This window comes from Culex pipiens, chromosome 2 (assembly GCF_016801865.2).
Source record: "Culex pipiens pallens isolate TS chromosome 2, TS_CPP_V2, whole genome shotgun sequence".
Lineage (NCBI taxonomy): Eukaryota > Metazoa > Arthropoda > Insecta > Diptera > Culicidae > Culex > Culex pipiens.
Window position 1 is genome coordinate 193,199,164 of NC_068938.1, and position 18,386 is coordinate 193,217,549.

The 18,386-nt window shown below is 38.8% G+C and overlaps 1 protein-coding gene across 1 annotated transcript in view; it reads right to left on the reverse strand.

The window, feature by feature from the left end:
• Positions 1–990: 990 nt before the first annotated feature.
• Positions 991–18,386, reverse strand: part of LOC120415215 (insulin-like growth factor-binding protein complex acid labile subunit) — a 50,891-nt gene continuing 33,495 nt past the window's right edge. The window contains exon 2 of the mRNA XM_039576673.2: positions 991–3,170. Coding sequence (XP_039432607.1) covers positions 1,564–3,168 — 1,605 coding nt within the window. The 5' untranslated portion in view covers positions 3,169–3,170 and the 3' untranslated portion in view covers positions 991–1,563. The remainder of the gene's footprint in view (positions 3,171–18,386) is intronic.

Here is an 18,386-nt window from a genome sequence, read left to right on the forward strand (position 1 = left end):
TCAGATTATACTTTCCCATAACTTCGTAGCCGGTCTACGGAACACTTTAAAGAAAATATTTCAATTTTCAAAATGTTTACTGGTTAGAAGCAGCAGATGAAATCTGGGACTAAGTATTAACTATGTCTGATACAGATTAAAATTTCCCATAATTTCGTAACCCGCCAAAAATCCACTTTGGAAAAATAATTTAAATTACAACATTTAGAGGGGCTAAAATGGTTGCAAGCAATGCGGACAAAACCCGAATGAATGGGACTGAATTTTAACCATGTCTGATTCAGATTAACCTTTTCATAACTTCGTAGCCGGCCTATATACCGCTTTGTAAGAAAAATCTTTAAATTTTCAAAATTTTAATGGTTGAATTGGTTGGAAGCAGTGCTAACAACTCATATTATCCGGGACTGAACTTCAACCAGGTCTGATACAGATTAAACTTTCCCATAATTTCATAGCCGGCCTACATAACACTTTTTTAGAAAATCTTCAAATTTTAAAATTATCTGGCGGTAGAAATGGTTGGAAGCAGCGCAAACTACGTAAAATGTCTGGGATTAAACTTTCTAATAATTTCGTAGCCGGATCATTATTTTTGAAGAATAAAGTAAATTTCAAAAATTTAATGGCTTGTAATGGCTAAAATGGTTGCAATCAGTGCCAAAAATATATAGTAGAAGGGAATGAATTTTAAACAAGTCCGATACAGATTATACTTTCCCATAATTTCGTAGCCAGCCTACTAAATTTGCAAATTTTGTAGTGGATGGAATGTTTGAAAGAAGTGGTAATGAAACTAGGAATGACCTTAAACCAAGTCTGGCATAGGTTATAATTTTCAATAACTTTGTAGCCGGCCTAAAGATATCGGATTGCTAGTACAAACACCATATTTTCAAAACAAATTTCGGCTTGATTTTTTGTGATTTTTGAACATCCCACCCATCACCTCCATCCACCATATTTTCCAAAGGTCAACCCTTTTTCCCACCATAACTGAACCTTCCCATTTTGTCTCCGCGTCTGACCGCAAACGGGTTCTCCCGCTCCCAAAAAAATGTAAACCACACACGTCCCAAAAATTTCCCAGAGCTTAAAACTCCAGCCAAATTCCCGGCTCCTCTCACGTGCTCACACTAACCTTCAACAATTACGCCAACTTTAAATGGGTATTGCTATAATTTCCCTCACTTTTCTCTGTTTTTGGCCATGATAGCACCTGGTCCGGAATCTGCTACCGAGTTCTGCATACCAAACAGCGCTCCAAACAGGTGTAACTGAAAAGTTGATCCCTAGAAAATTGAATCACACACAGCGATTGGCGTTGCTGCACCTCAGGACAGGACCAACTTTTGATTCCCTCCCAACTTTTTTGCTGTTTGAAAGAGGATTACTCAACAGCTATTATCGCAAAGCCTGACCGGCATCGTTTGCTCGGCGAAACTTTCCCACCCTGCAGGATGAAGGACCAAAAAACCAACCGAGAGAGAGCTTCCGGCAAGGATTCACCCGCAAATTAATTTACACGCTGGCATCGCCGCACTCGTCGACCAGCTTTCAATACTATAACTCCGTAATCGGCAGCGGCTTGGCATTGTAGTACGGGTTGTACCCGGCGGACGTGGCCTGCATGTAGGCGGCGGCCGCCGTCGGGTACCCGGTCAGGATCGGCTGCACCTGGTGGTTGCTGTACAGGTTGTTGTGGCGATCGTCGCCGGTGAACGCCTTCTCGTAGTCTACGACGTCCAGCGAACCGGCGGTACTGCCCGCCGAAGCGGGTTTGTTCTTGCACCCGTTGTGGACGTAGGTTCGCAGCAGGTCGCGGAACTTGTACAGGCAGATCACGATCGCCGTCATGAGGGCTACCGCCAGCACTAAGACGGAGATGAAGTTCTTGTTCTTCTGCAGTGCGTACTCACACTCGAACTGGTCGGGCAGGTAGTGCGGACAGCCGGTGGCGTTGTACATGATTCGGTTGGCGGTCTGCAGTCGGTGCAGCAACCGGGAGTAGTAGCAGTCGCAGTTGATCGGGTTGTCGGAGATGTCCAGCGAGCGCAAGCTGTTCCACGAAAACATCCCTTCATCGAGTTGGGTAAACCCGTTGTTCCTTAAGCTCAAGTGCTTCAAGAACAACAGTCCGGCGAAGGTCTCCTCCTCCAGCTCGCTAAGCGCCTTGTTCGACTCGATCGCGATGCTCTCCAGGTTGGTGTTCGTCTGGAACGCTGCCCGTTCGATCCTCTTCAGATACAGCGATCCTCGCAGCTCGAAACGCTTCAAATTCGAAAGCCCACGGAATGCGTTCCCTCCCAACGCTTCAAAGTAGTTCTGACCGATCGATAGCTCCTCCAACCTCCTCAAAATCCCCAACGCTTGCGAGGGAATCCTCGTAAACCGATTATCCGCCAGGTTCAAACTCTTGATGTTCTCGATCCCCGCAAACGTATCCGTACTAATATTGCTCAGCAAGCAGCTCTTCAAATCCAGCAGCGTCAACTCCGACAGCACCGCAAACGCTCCGTCCTTCACCGACCCAAACGAGTTCGTCCCGATGTACAGCTCCGCCAGCTTCTCCACCGGCCGGAACGTCTCCTCCACCGGAACCACCTCAAACCGATTATCGTCCAAAAACAGGATCTTCAAATCCCCCAACCCAACCAATCCCGTCACCGCCATCCCGACGCTGCTGATCCGATTCTGCCCCAGATTCAGCTCCTCCAGCTTCGGCAGCGGCGCAAACGTCAACGGTTCGATCTGATCGATCAGGTTCCCGCGCAGATTCAGCACCAACAGCTCGCCCAGCCCCACGAACGTCCGGTTCGACACCGCGCTGATCTTGTTGTGGTTCAGATGCAACTGCTGCAGCTTGCTCTGCCGGGCGAACGTCCGGTCCGGGATGTTGAACAGGTAGTTGTAGCTCAGATCCAGCAGCGTCAGCTCCGAGTAGAACTGCACCGACGAGTCGATGATCCGGATCTTGTTGTTCCGGATGACGAGCCGCTGGATTGAGGGGTTCAGCGCGATCGGGACCACGTCCAGGTGGCCCTCCTCGCAGTTGACGTCCAGCTTTTCGTCGTCGCAGTGACACCGGGATGGGCAGTGGAGTAGGCTCGAGGACAGATCCGGCACGATCAGCGCCAGGATGAACAGCCAGGACAGGATGAGCGTCATTGCTGGAAGGGGAGAGAGAGAGTTGATTGTTAGGTGAGTTTGAAAAGATCTAATCTTCGATATTTCGTCGTTGTCGTGCTATCTTGTCGCACGTATCCGTACGTGCATTCACATTTTTCGCAATTTGAATGCCAATTTGAAAGAGCTGAAACTCACCACGGCAGATTTTATTCACCACGGCATGCGTTTGACAGTTGCTTGATCGTGCTTCCAATATTGAGAGATTCGACAGAAACGTGCACGCATCCTGGTGGCGAGTAGAAGCACTACGCAACGATGTTCGGAATGACAGCGTGCTTGGAAATATTTTTTTTTTTTTAGTTTTTGATTTTTATTTCCTTCAAATATTTTTTAACGTCGATGAAAGTTATTGTAAAGTGTGGCAATCGCATAAACGAATCAAATGATGTATAAATCATAGGGGCTGAGTTAATTTTTCATGTTTTTTCCTCAAATTTACCAAAAAGATCTTTTGAAAAATTGATTTAAATATGATTTATTTGATTGATAATGCTCCTTATGTGTGTATTATTGATAGAACTAACTATTAGAGTCATATTACAGCATAATTACAATAATTTTCTCAAAAAATTGCCAGTTATTCGAATTTTTCCAAAAAATTCAAAAAAATCACCAAAATGCATTTTTAAGGTCAATATTTTGGTCAAAGGGGAAGAAAAGTAAAGTTTAAACACTTTTACATAACACTTCATCATTACTTTTAACTTTTGCCACATTTAACTCAAGTTATCCAAAATATCGATCATCTTTCTAGAAAAATCGTTTAAATAAAATACCAGTCACAATTAATCATTAAAAATCACCACGCATTATGATCGTTAGCGAAATTGCCACACTTTGCAATACCCCACTTTTCTGAAAATGCTTGATTTTTCATCATAAACGCGATTTTTCCCTAAAAACTGTTCAAACTGTAGGGGGGCTGTCATTCCAAACACCGCTGGAACAACAGCGAACCTAGCGGAAAAAACGTCGTCGAATTCTTCAATTGACGTAGACTTACGTCTTTGTCGAAGGTACTGGGGTGTCATTCCAAAAAACCCGGGCCGAAGGCCCTGGATTACTGCGTCATCCGTCAAACGCTTATATCTTCCTTCCCTCAAATCGAATCGACACGATTTATGTGCCATTCGATTCGAAAATTATTCAGCAATTTGCTATAAAACTTTCATTGTTGGCATAATAGTTTAACTATTGAAACAATTGAATGTTTTAAAATGTTTTCAAAATGCAGAGATTTTGCAAGCAAAATGAGCGCTTCCCACTCACGGACGGGAATGTCAAGTACCTATTTTGAGGGGAAAATCATCCGAGCAACGCGACCGAGTGTCGGTCGCGAAAAAGGAGGGGAAGTAGCGGGCCGAAAGGCTATATAAGAACGCGCGCCAGAGCCCATTCTATCATTCACGTCTCAGACGTCGGACCGGCAGCAGCAGCAGCAGGAGCAGCAGCAGCAGGAAAGCTCAGCCCAGAGCAGCAGCAGCAGGAGAGACCAGAGCAGCAGCAGCAGGAGAGAGGGACCAGAACTGGAAAAGAAGCGCGCATCGCCTTCTCGACGTCACCGTCAGCCAGTTGCCTCTCGATGGCCGGACCGTTTGGATCTTTCGTGGTTGCCGTGGTTCGGAGTTGCCTCACTCCCCGTCCCTCGTCCCACCCGGGACGAGGCATCAACGAGATGAGGCGCGTGCCTGCTGCCTTCCGCTGAAGAGCCTCTCGTGGGTCAAGCCGTGGTTGTGAAACAACAACTAGCTCGTCGCATTCGCGGCGAGCGTTTCTGAAAGAATTGCGTCGTGTCCAATTCCAAACTGTTGAAAGAGTTGCCCTCATCCCTCGTTCCACCCGGGACGAGGCAGCGAGCTAATTTGAATTTAAATTTCAGGAACAAATTTTGGTCTGGGGGGGCGACGGAATGCACAGCTTTCTGAGGCTGCTCTCGCCCCCAACCCCTCCCCCCATTCGGCTCGCTAAAATTCCTTCGTCTCTTTCTTTTCTCTCTTTGCCGTTCGAATGGGTGTTCCGTCCAATTAGGGGTCGGCACGGATCTTGATACTAAGGGTGTGTAAGTTCTGTTGGGTTGGGGAGTTAGGCTCTAAGAGCAAGAGTTCAACCCAGATTTAAAACCAGCAATTTTGCAAGAGTAACAAATCTGGGAAGATCTCTTGCTCTTAGGCTTAGCTCCCTCAGCGTTCGCCAGTCTGTTGTGTTCGGGGGTTCAGCTCCCTCAGCGTTTGAAATTCGGTTGTGCGTCTTGAAGGGTCGTCCAAAAGCGCAAATTCAAAAGTAAGTTGGTAGATTAGTCGTCCATAAACGTTTGGGTGGGTTGAAAGTGGTCTAAGGATGTTGTCAACTTGGGATTGTAAGTTGTCTATAAATGGTTTCCTCCCGGGTTGCAAGTTGTCTAAGGATTGTGTCGCCTTGGGTTTGTAAGTTGTCTATAAATGGTTTCCTCCAGTGTTGTAAGTCGTCCAAGGCGTTTGTTTTCTTGGGATGCCAGGGCGTAGAACTTTATAACCATTCATAACTTAATCTTCTTTTCAGAAATTCAATAATCTTCAACTTTTCTTTCAGAAATTTGGTCCTTTTTGACGTAGACTTACGTCTTTGTCGAAGGTACTGGGGTGTCATTCCAAAAAACCCGGGCCGAAGGCCCTGGAATATTGCGTCATCCGTCAATCGCTTATATCTTCCTTCCCTCAAATCGAATCGGCACGATTTTGGTTCCATTCGATTCGAAAATTATTCAGCAATTTGCTATAAAACTTTCATTGTTGGCAAAATAGTTTAACTATTGAAACAATTGAATGTTTTAAAATGTTTTCAAAATGCAGAGATTTTGCAAGCAAAATGAGCGCTTCCCACTCACGGACGGGAATGTCAAGTACCTATTTTGAAGGGAAAATCATCCGAGCAACGCGACCGAATGTCGGTCGCGAAAAAGGAGGAGAAGTAGCGGGCCGAAATCATTTATAAGAACGCGCGCCAGATCCCATTCCATCATTCACGTCTCAGACGTCGGACCGGCAGCAGCAGCAGCAGGAAAGCTCAGCCCAGAGCAGCAGCAGCAGGAGAGAGAGGGACCAGAACTGGAAAAGAAGCGCGCATCGCCTTCTCGTCATCACCGTCAGCCAGTTGCCTCCCGATGGCCGGACCGTTAGGATCTTTCGTGGTAGGGGGTGAAGACTTCCCAACTCTTCGGAGTTGCCTCACTCCCCGTCCCTCGTCCCACCCGGGACGAGGCATCAACAAGATGAGGCGCGCGCCTGCTGCCTTCCGCCGAAAAGCCTCTCGTGGGTCAAGCCGTGGTTGTGAAACAATCAGGACATCCAACTAGCTCGTCGCATTCGCGGCGAGCGCTTCTGAAAGAGTTACGTCGTATCCAATTCCAAACTGTTGAAAGAGTTGCCCTCATCCCTCGTCCCACCCGGGACGAGGCAGCGAGCTGCAATAATTTCAATTTAAATTTCAGGAACAAATTTTGGTCTTCGGGGGCGACGGAATGCACAGCTTTCTGAGGCTGCTCTCGCCCCCAACCTCTCTGCCCTCCCCCCATTCTGCTCTTAGCATTCTTGTCAAAATTCATCGAATGCTTTCGTTTATCTTCAAAATCAATAATTATGTATTGATTCATGCCTAGAAATGCTAAAAGTTTATTAATCTTTTTAATCTAATTGAAAATTTCACAGAATTTCATTTTTTCGAAAGTGTCGAAAGTTAAACAATTTACCCGATTTGATTCTCACCAAACGCACACATCTAAACTTTACGTAGTCTACGCCATTCCGGTTATGTCTGTGACATAACTACTTTGACTTTTATTTTCTTCCCATTCGAGAATGTCCTAGGTAGCTCTCTTGATCGAAAATAGTTCATAACTTCTGTTTTTAGTAGGGATACTGCTCGAGTCCATAAATTGCAACAAACTTCCCATTGCACTTCCATTCCGATCGACCCCCTGTCTATTGTCCAACTAGCACTAAATATGTGGCAACCCCGTCAATTTCCACCTTCTAAAACCCTTGTCAAAATCCCCCTTTTTGAACCAGCTGAAAAAAGCGTAACTCCCCTTCTTTTCCAATTCGACGTTCGCGTGATATCGCTACTCCACCTTCTAGCCCCGAAGCCTTAAACCGTCCAACAGGATAGCTATTTAGTGGCAGCAAACAGGCCCCCACTCAGTAGCGCTACTGTCTATCCATGTTCCCCGCCGACGTTCCACGAGGATCAGAAGGTTTTTCGGAAAATTTAATTTATGTTTATTTGCTCACGAACGGAACCTCGCCCCAACTCAGTCCTGCAGGTTCTTTGAAGGCTCCCTCGAAACTAGTAATGCTGGGGTGGTTCTTGAAATCAAGCGATCGAAAATTGAGAGATTCGACAGAAACGTGCACGCATCCTGGTGGCGAGTAGAAGCACTACGCAACGATGTTCGGAATGACAGCGTGCTTGGAAATATTATTTTTTTTTGCAGTTTTTGATTTTTATTTCCTTCAAATATTTTTTAACGTCGATGAAAGTTATTGTAAAGTGTGGCAATCGCATAAACGAATCGAATGATGTATAAATCATAGGGGCTGAGTTAATTTTTCATGTTTTTTCCTCAAATTTACCAAAACGATCTTTAGAAAAATTGATTTAAATATGATTTATTTGATTGATAATGCTCCTTATGTGTGTATTATTGATAGAACAAACTATTAGAGTTATATTACAGCATAATTACAATAATTTTCTCAAAAAATTGCCAGTTATTCGAATTTTTCCAAAAAAATCCAAAAAAATCACCAAAATGCATTTTAAGGTCAATATTTTGGTCAAAGGGGAAGAAAAGTAAAGTTTAAACACTTTTACATAACATTTCATCATTACTTTTAACTTTTGCAACATTTAACTCAAGTTATCCAAAATATCGATCATCTTTTTAGAAAAATCGTTTAAATAAAATACCAGTCACAATTAATCACTACAAATCACCACGCATTATGATCGTTAGCGAAATTGCCACACTTTGCAATACCCCACTTTTCTGAAAATGCTTGATTTTTCATCATAAACGCGATTTTTCCCTAAAAACTGCTCAAACTGTATGGGGGCTGTCATTCCGAACACCGCTGGAACAACAGCGAACCTAGCGGAAAAAACGTCGTCGAATTCTTCAATTTAGTTGTTATGTTCAAAAACTCACCACGGTGATTTAATATTCACCACGGCTCATTTACACACGTTTGATAGTTCGACGCTGTCGTGCTATCTTGTCGTACGTCGCTTTTTTTTTAAATTTCGTGCAAACGCGTTTCAATAAACAAAAACGAGAGCACGCAATGTAAACAATAACAAACACGTTTCGTTTGGCTGACCATTCTGTGCATTGTCCCGAATTTTGGTATAATTTGATTTCCGAAGTCCCAAGTTATAATCAAAAATGTTTACGGTAGTCGGACGTGTACGTGAGTCAAACGCGTTCTGACCTGAATTCCCTTTGGCCAGTTGTCGCATATTTAGAGTGAAAAAAATGCACGGAGTTCTTTCGGTTTTTGTTGAATATCTCAGGATTGTTATCGAATTTTGGGGATCTGCGCAGGCCAAAAGGTGAGGCATTGACAGCTGCACAAAATTACGTTCTCAACTCAATTTGGCCCAAAATTGACGTGTGACAAGATAGCACGACAATGACGTAATTGTGAACGTTCGTTTTGCTCGAATTGTTCGACTGTTATGAGCGGTGGTGAGTTTGAAATGGCCGTGGTGAGTTTCCGATTAATCGAAATGACGGTTAGATTGCTGATTGATCGATTTGATAAGAGATTTATGTCTGTTTGTCAATGCTTTTACCTTACACAAGATATCAAATCTTCAAAATTACTTCAAATTTCTTATAAAATTCATCAGAGGATCGAAAAAACACCTCTTGTAGAAAATTATCCCGTAGAACCACCCCAAATCCAAATTTCCCCTTTTTCCTTCAAAATCAAACAACTCCTGCGAGGGAGGTGGGAGGGGGAATTTCCAAAACTTTTCTCGACCCCCTCAGTCGAAATTGCTCAACTCGATAATGCAATTAGCCGCGAGCACGTTGTACACTTTTGCTGCAGCAATTGCGCCCGCGTCTAGAGCTGTCTGTCTGTCTCGGCTTGCTCTTGATGTGGTTCCGGGTAAATTTTATGTATTATATTTTATTTGGCGCAAATTTGGTGTGAAAAGCACTTGAGGGCGCCAAAGTCGAACTATAGCGCCAAAAGTACATAAATAAATGAGTCCCAAATTTGGGGTTTGAGGGAAGGGGGAACAATTGGCATGCTCGCGATGTCAGATTTAAGAAGGGACTCGGCAAAGTGGAGTCGTTTTGATGGAGAATTTGAAACCGGCAAGCAATTTAAAAATAGGGAGGGGGTGGCAATTAGGGAGTTCGGTGGAAAACAACCGTGTTGAAATGGCAATTACCCGAGGGCAATTTGGTGGAATTTTAGTTTTCAGAAATGCCATTTTAGCTACGATTTCGCTGTCACGTCACTTTGTACAAGTTTTGCAATTATGCGATGGCATCTAATTGAGATTGTTTCCGCTAAATTGTTGTTTACGCCAAGCGGGAAAAATTTCATGTTGTCATATATTGTACTTGTTGTTCAAATGAACGCACTAGAAAACGGTCCTCTCGCGAGTAACATTATGCTCTGAAACAAAATTCAGTCCGTTTTACTCTGTATTTTTCAATTCTCTTTTGTGCGAACGTCCGTGAACGGTGAGAGAGAGAAAATGAGCTCTCTTTTCGATTCTGCTTTGTGTGGACGTTCGTACTCTGATTTTTTCAGCAGATTTTCATTCTCTTCACGAACAAAAATATTTTTATCGGTTGATACACTCTTCAAAAAAATTAATCCTTAATTTGGATTATAATGAAATACCAAAACTATCCGCACTCTCTTAAAGTTCACTCAACTCTTCATAAAATAACAAGCCACTCACAAGACATTCTGTGATCTGATTCCAACGGGGTTTCGCTTGAATTCCGAACTGCCATAACTTTCTACTGCTCACAATCTCAGCAGAGAAAAAGGATCGTTGCCCTGCGTATGTTTCTAGCCCAGCTCAAATCCAAATTCCATGAACCCAAGAAGTGGAAAAGAATTTAATATAAATTCACTTGAACAGCTCATTCAGTGTGTGCGAGTGCTGCATGAACGTGTGTGTGTCGTAATATTGTAGAACACACCCCCTCTTAAACCAGAACAAAAGCAAAAGCTTTTCCACTCTTATCAAACTCAATTTAAGCCCAATGAGACATTGATTAAAGTGAGCTTTTTCCGGCTTTCTGGATGTTTTTCCTCTTCTTTGTCGTGTACTCGTCGTCGAAGGGAGATATTCAGAGCAATGTAAGTCTTGGAAGTTCCGCCTCTCTCTCTTGAATATTTTCCTCAACCTCTTTTTTGTCGTCTAAGATTGCGTATTACATTTTCTTGTTTAAATGGGACAGTTGGGGTAAACATAAGAACACTCCTCTATTTTCACAAGAATATTGGTTTAAAAAACACATATTTCTGAAAGGTAAAACTACAATCATCATGATTAGTTTAACAAAATCAAATAAGACTGGTACATTTTTTTTAATTTTTGTCTCCCCCCTTCAATGTTGGCCCGAAAAATCAGGGGGCAAAAAAATATTTTTTTCAAAAAACTTCAAAATTTCAATGGGAATTTAAGTGCAATCAGCTGAAATCAATTTAAAATGCATTCTCCTGCGTTTTTAATCATTTTTAGCATGTTTGGGTTGATTTAAACATCTTTGGAATTTTCAAAAATTGTCGATGTTTATTATTGCAAAATGTTTTTTTTTTTCGCTTAAATTTTTGTTTTCGTCAAATCTTACATTTTTTGAAAACTAATGATTGCAAAACAACTGTACTAGTGTAAAATGCATTTTAAAACACTTTTCCATGCAAATGTTGAAACTATGGCTTGTTATTTCAATATTAATATTTTTTATTTTTTTACCCCCCCTCGACCCCGGCCAGAGCCGAGGGACAAAAACTTTGAAAAATATTTGCATCAGCCTAAGCGAAAAATTATTCCAGACATATAATAATAAATGGATCATTTCATGTGTAAGTTTCCTTGTGCCACATAAATTGAAGTAAAACATATCAAAAAGAGGTACCTACGCAAAATAATTATAAATATGGAATATGTAAAATGTTATTCTACTTTACTAGTTCCTTTGTGAAGAAAAAATACCTCAATTAATATGAAAAAAATAAATTAACCTGAAAAGTAATCTTATCATACACAAAAATGTGTAATTTTACAATTATGTAATGTAAACGACTGGGAATGGGTACATCTTTCTTGAACATTTGTTTTAGAAAAATGTTCCCATTAACAGGTAAAAGTTTCTTTTTCCTAGAGTATTTATCTTTACATCTTACAATCTGTAAAAAAAATGTTTACCTATAATTAAGGTTTATAACATAATAAAAGAGCAATATTACAACTTCCATTTTTTTCTAATAAATTTACTTTTTTATACTGAGTAATATTATTATATCATTGCTGTCACAGTGCACAGCAATATACAAATTCCAAATTCCAAAATTGTGACATAATTTGTGTTTAAAAAGTATGTAATTTTGTGATAGAAATTTCCCATTTTTACAAATTTTTCAGGCTAAAAAAAAATGTAAATTTTCAACCTTCAAAATTCAACTATTTTTACTGTGTGCAAAATAAAAAATTGTGTTGTCATGTCTTAGCCACTTTACACAGTAAAATACTTGATAATATTACATCACGGATTGTTGGCTGATTTTGTACAAAAAATGTTATAGTGTAAATTTACATACTTTTATAAGTAATCTCACATTTCTTCTACAAAAATTGAGAAAAAAATTACGTAAAAAAGAGGTAATCTTTATTCATGAAATCCTCCAAAATTAATTCTTTATTGTGTATCTTGATAAAAAAAAAATGCAATTTCACAAAAAGATTCTAAAAATAATAGCTCTTTTTACATTCATATGGCATTTCCATATGAAAACATGTTGAAGTGAATTCTTAACAAATTCGCGAAGGTTTTATTTTTGTAATTGAAAATAGGTCTAATTTGTTAGGAAACAACACGTAAGAAAAATTTAACTATTCTTTTAGAGGCTGTTTAATGTTTTCACCCAAGTAAATTTTCACAAATTTGTTTAAAAGCGAGTTTTGTGACAGTTAGATATTTTTTTGTCAAATCTACATGTTGTGCATGTAGAGCAAAATATTACGAAAATTTAGAAGGTTTAATATAATCTGTTTTATGATGCAATATTAGCACAACTTCGACTGGAAAAATTGCATTTCTTCGAAAAAGTGGTGAATTTACCCAATTTCAGCGGTAAAATTACATACTTTTTTTTGACATAAAAATATACTCATTCCCAGATGTAAAATTACCGTGATTTTTTTACAGTGTGGTTTGTGTAACATTTCACCAAATATGTTGTTATTACACAGTTGAAACAATTTTTTTTTAAATTAGATATTTATGGCCCATTTCACCCCTCATATTCAGAACTTCACCAGTAGACCAAGTGGCTTCTACCACCACCAATACCGTTCGAGCTCGATGGAGTTGGAAAGCGTTTTTCGTTCGAATTAAATGGCTTAACTTTATCATCTCCACTTTGGCATGTCAGGAAGAGTAAATAAAGGAATTATTGGAAAAGTTGTACTCTTCCTACGGGCTGCTTGGGGTGGTTCGGTTGGAGGAAGGCGACATTTCCAGGTAAGTTGGTTCAATTTTGCCCTGAAGAAAACCAGGAATGCTTGCACAAACAAAGAAAACCCTACGAGACTTGAGAGTGCCCCAACTTTAAGTAAACTCTAGCTTATGGGGGAAAAGTTAATCGTATTCCCGTGTCTTTAAGCAACCATAAGTGTGGGAGTGTGTGTATGAGTTCGCACATGGTAATGGTGGGTGTTGTTTGCTGCAGGTTAGACAAGAATTTACCCTCCCAGCTGCTGAAAACATGCCAAAGTTTGAAATCGCAAAAGGGTGTCTACCCGGCAGCCAACCGGCCGGGCGAAAAGAGGAACTCGTCGAACACGCTTTTCCGAGAAATAAAAGAAGCTGGAAAATTGAATTTTGATATGATAGAATGCGACACACACGTGGCTTGCAAGTGTGAGTGTGGAAGAGAGTCCTGGGACAAAGTTTTTCCCGGCGGCAGCAGCTGTTGCTGCTGCTGTTCTTGGAAGGAAATTTTTGCTTGGGACAGATTAGAGTGGTTTGCTGGAAGTGGGAGTGAGAAATGTTGAATAGATGAAATTCTTTTAAATTGTGCTGGAAGTTTGAGCTTGAATCTGACGGTCTTGGGAATTTCAGTTGACAGCGTAGGGAAGAGTTTTGAAGTGCAATTGGATGGAATTTGGGGAGCGCTTTTGTAAAGTATTTTTCAATCGATCAATTGATTTTGTCGAGTAAGTTGAATTGAAGGAACATTTTATTTTCTTAACGTGAAGACTTCCATCATTGCCATGATTTTTCGTTCAAAGATATAAGTTTTGCGTCGCTATCAATATTTTGACAAAATTTCTCGACATTGTTTAGAATAGTGCCCTACACATGCTGATTCCTTTTGGTAACGATTATCCCATTCCTTGCAAAGTTATGGAAATCATCATTAATCAATGATAACCAACTAGGACCTCAATGATTGTACCACAAAATTATATCTTGACTTTTTTTTGATAACGTCCTATAAACAAATGTAAACATTGAGTGTATCCCTTTCACACCTTATGTCAAAGTCCATCGGAGTAAGCGGGATACACTCAATGTTTACATTTGTTTATAGGACCTTATCAAAAAAAAGTCAAGATATAAATTTTGAAACAAATTTGATTTAGACCAAAAATTCTTTCATTGGCTTCAAGAAGGCAACAACCGGCACATACTGATTCATTTTGGTGCAGAAATTCGTTAAATTGAATTAATACAGAGCATTTTAGAGTGATGATCAATTTTATTCGAAAATGATCAACGGCTTCACCTTAAGTCTATGCTTATTCTTTTAACAGTGATGATCAACCAGAGCCTGGTGCACCAAGATTATAGTTACAAAGATTTAAGATTTTTAATGTAGTTACCGTACACAACCATTGGTTAAACTCAGTCATAATTAACAAAAGTTTAAAAAATTTGTTTAAAATCATTTTTCTCTACAAAGCAAGAAATAAATAAATAAAATAAGGGAAACAATTATTATTTTACAGTAAAATTATGAAAGAAAACATAAATTGAATTCTTCCCTTATTATCAATTATTTGGAAGGTTAATTATTACACTTATTTCGTCTGGTAAAGATTGTTTATTGAAATTTTTAAAATCATTTTGCTTTACAAAGCAAGAACTGTTTAACTAAAATGTTACAATAATAATTTTACAATAAAATTAAGAATGAAAACTTTATACAGTCTAGACTCGATTATCCAAGGGCCTAGCAAAATTTGCATTTCGCATAATGGAATAACGAAAAAAAAATTTTCGTACCTTATTTTTATTGTAGAGCTTTAGTATGACCCCAACTCTAAGATGAGCGTTCTTTTATTGCGTAACGCAAAAATTAGGGCTTTTGGAGCCCCTCCTACCTCGTAACAAAATTTCCATATTTTTTTTTTAAATTATATGGAACGTAACACTGACTACGACCCTCTCCACCTAACTGCGTTACGTAATAAAAGAACGCTCCCCAAGTGGTTTAGAATTTTGTAAAAAATGAAAAATAGAAAAAAATGCATTTAGATTTTCATGCAATCAGTCATTCAAATTAACTAAAAAGGGTCGCAGAATTCGAATTTGATGTTAAAAGTAAGAAGATGACATTTTTTTTTTTTTGAGTCTAGGTCTTATCTTCAGACATGTTCGGATTTTTAATATTTGTTCCTTTTTTTCTGTAAAGTTAACAAATTTCCTAGAAACTTTTACATGAAAAAAATCTTTAATCCTCATAGTTAGTCATTTATTTCAAACTTTTTTTTAAATGTTTTCCAGCACAACATTAACTGAAACAATTAATTTTAGACATTTTCATACATTTTTTATAATTATAACACACTGATTCTTTCTGATTTATTTATAAAACATTTAAAGAAATCCTCACATCCACCCAAGTATTCTCATATTTTTTGTCAAATTAGTGTTTTAAAATGCATTTACATAGATAAATAGAGTTTAAAATATTAAATCTGTACTGTAAAAAATATTTTCAAAGCAATTTTAGTATAATAATTATGTGTGCAACAAAAAACTGTAAAAAATCTCCTTAATTATTGGCTATAATTAAAATTTTAAGAAGCTTAAAAAGTCTAAAACAGATTTTTAAATGTCTAACTTAAAAAAACTATGTCATCATTTATTGACCGATTCTTTCGTGACGGGACAACGTTTGTACGCATATGTTTTCAGTTTTTTGCTGTTAACTTTAAAATCTGTGGGAAAAGGTACCAATATTTATACAAATTTGGAAAGTACATTAAATTTCCAATAAGATTCACTCCAGCAAATATTTAAAAACACAAAGTTTGAGTCAAGTGAGATACAAATGTAGCGTGACGGGACAACATCGTACAATTGGATCATTTTGATTTTTATACACAAAAGTGAAGAACTCTGCTCTCCTAGTAAGTGTTTGAAAAAACCTTTTTCTACAGTTGTTTCTAAATTGAAAAACGAAGATTTTGCTTCCTGGACCACCCAATTTCGTCAAATTTTGTTGATTTGACAGGTACTTCTTTTCGTGACGGGACAACGCAGATATTTTGCAAAAGAGGGTTTTGCTCGCGTTGTCCCGTCACGAAATGAAGCAATTGTGAAAATCTCTACTGACTAGTCAACTTTAACTAATTTAGGGTCGCTGAGCTCGAATATGACTCCTAGAATACTCCAAAGTATTCAGGGAATGTGCAATCCAAGATGGCGGCCAATATGGCGGTGCTAGAATATTCGATATTTTATAAAGAAATGTTACCGGCAATGAGCAGGTCAAATTCAACAAAGGGTTGCTGAACTCGAATATGAGCCCTAGAATATTCCAAAATACTCAGGGAATGTGCAATCCAAGATGGCGGCCAATATGGCGAAGCTAGAAAATTTGATTTTTTTTCAGATGTGTAACAGGCAATCAACGGTTCAAATTCAACTAATTTGGGGTCGCTGAACTTGAATATGTGCCATAGAATACTCCAAAGTACTCAGGGAATGTGCAATCCAAGATGGCGGCCAATATGGCGAAGCTAAAAAAAGATATATTTTTTTCAGATATGTAACAGGCAATCACGGATCAAATTTAACTAATTTGGGATCGCTGAACTTTAATATGAGCCATATAATACTACAAAGTATTAAGGTAATGTGCAATCCAACATGGCGGCCAATATGGCGAAGCTAGAAAATTTGATTTTTTTTCAGGGTTGTAACAGGCAATCAACTAGTCAAATTTAACTAATTTGGGGTCGCTGAACTCGAATATGAGCCATATAATACTCCAAAGTACTCAGGGAATGTGCAATCCAAGATGGCGGCCAATATGGCGAAGCTAGAAAATTGAATTGCATTCCCTGAGTACTTATTTATTTATTTGTCACCGTATTTGGCATTATGCCGCACAGACTGTTCCAAGGACTTTAGAATATTCTAAGGATTATATTCGAGTTCAGCATCCCCAAATTAATTAAATTTGACCTGTTGACTGCCTGTTACATTTCTGTATAAAAATTTCCAATATTCTAGGTTCGCCATCTTGGATTGTACATTCCCTGAGTACTTTGGAGTATTATATGGCTCATATTCGAGTTCAGCGACCCCAAATTAGTTAAATTTGACTAGTTGATTGAACTTAAAAATCCTTTTATGGTGGTTTTTCCATTCAGCCGCCATATTAGACGCCATCTTGAATATCTCGCTTCCCTTTGAGACTCAGGAAAATCAACAGGCAAATTTGGATTCAGGAGGGTCGATTTAGTCTAGATCGATCAAAAACTGGCCTGTTACACGATTTGCTTCTAGACACGACAAATGAGCATCTTTTTTTGAATTCGTGCCTTGACCAAAAAATTGGCGTGACGGGACAACGCAAACTTGCGTCAGTCGTAACTCTGGTTCCTTTTGACCAATTTTCGATTTCTAATAAGCATTTTAAAGGGTTTTTCGAGTACGAAGAGAATCCAAAATATGATGCAAATCCGATTTCAAGAACGATTGCAAATTAAACAATTGTCATTTTTCGTGACGGGACAACGCTTCTATATACCCCCTTTTTAAATGTCCTGTATAATTTTATACCTACAGAATCTGCTTTTGTCAATAAGAGGGCTTATAAAAGAGTCATTTTACTATAAAATTCCGTTTAGAATGATTAAATATCTGCATTCCATCGATTGATTTGAGCAATTATTTAAAAAAGTTGGGAAAATTAAAAATTTTCAGCGTTTATACATTTTACAACTTCTGCTCACAGATATGTTTAGAATAAGAACTTTGGTGTGGAAATATGTTTTTTGTGTCGTTCAAATAGTTGGAAAACATGGAAAATTATCAGAACCATCCAAAGTTCAACTTGAAAAAATGACTGCTTGGTAAACAAGTGCTAAGAATTGGTCTATTGTTGAATGATTTCAAACCGATTTTAAAATAAATTGTTTTTGAAAAGCATGGAGTGCAATATTGTTAAATTTTCAAAATAATTAGTATCTAGTGATTTTATCAACTTCATGTGATTTTGTTAATGTTTTTTTTTGTGTTATCAAATATTTTGATCAATATTTTCAATTTCAATTTTCTGAATAATTTTGATTAGCAGCACCAAAGTTTGCCTATCTATTTCTTAATTTAAAGAATTTGTGTACTTAAGATTTAGACTGTAGTCCTAATTTCACCAAAGAAGAGTAGAGATTTTGTAAACCTTCTATTTTCTCATCCTGCAACCGCCGGTAAAGCAGAAAAAATTTAGTCAACCCAGTCAAATTTAACGTTTTCAAAAAAATGTATAAAACTGCAAAATAGTTTTTCAAAACTAGCAGAAATCAAACAGCGCAATGGCATGTGCTTGTTTTGTGATAGAAAATTCTCAACGCTTAAAAAAAAGATAATCTTTGAAAAAATCTTTGACCATAAGATTTTTTTTTAAATAAAGATTTGGAAGAATTAAGTTCTATATTTTCCCATCCAA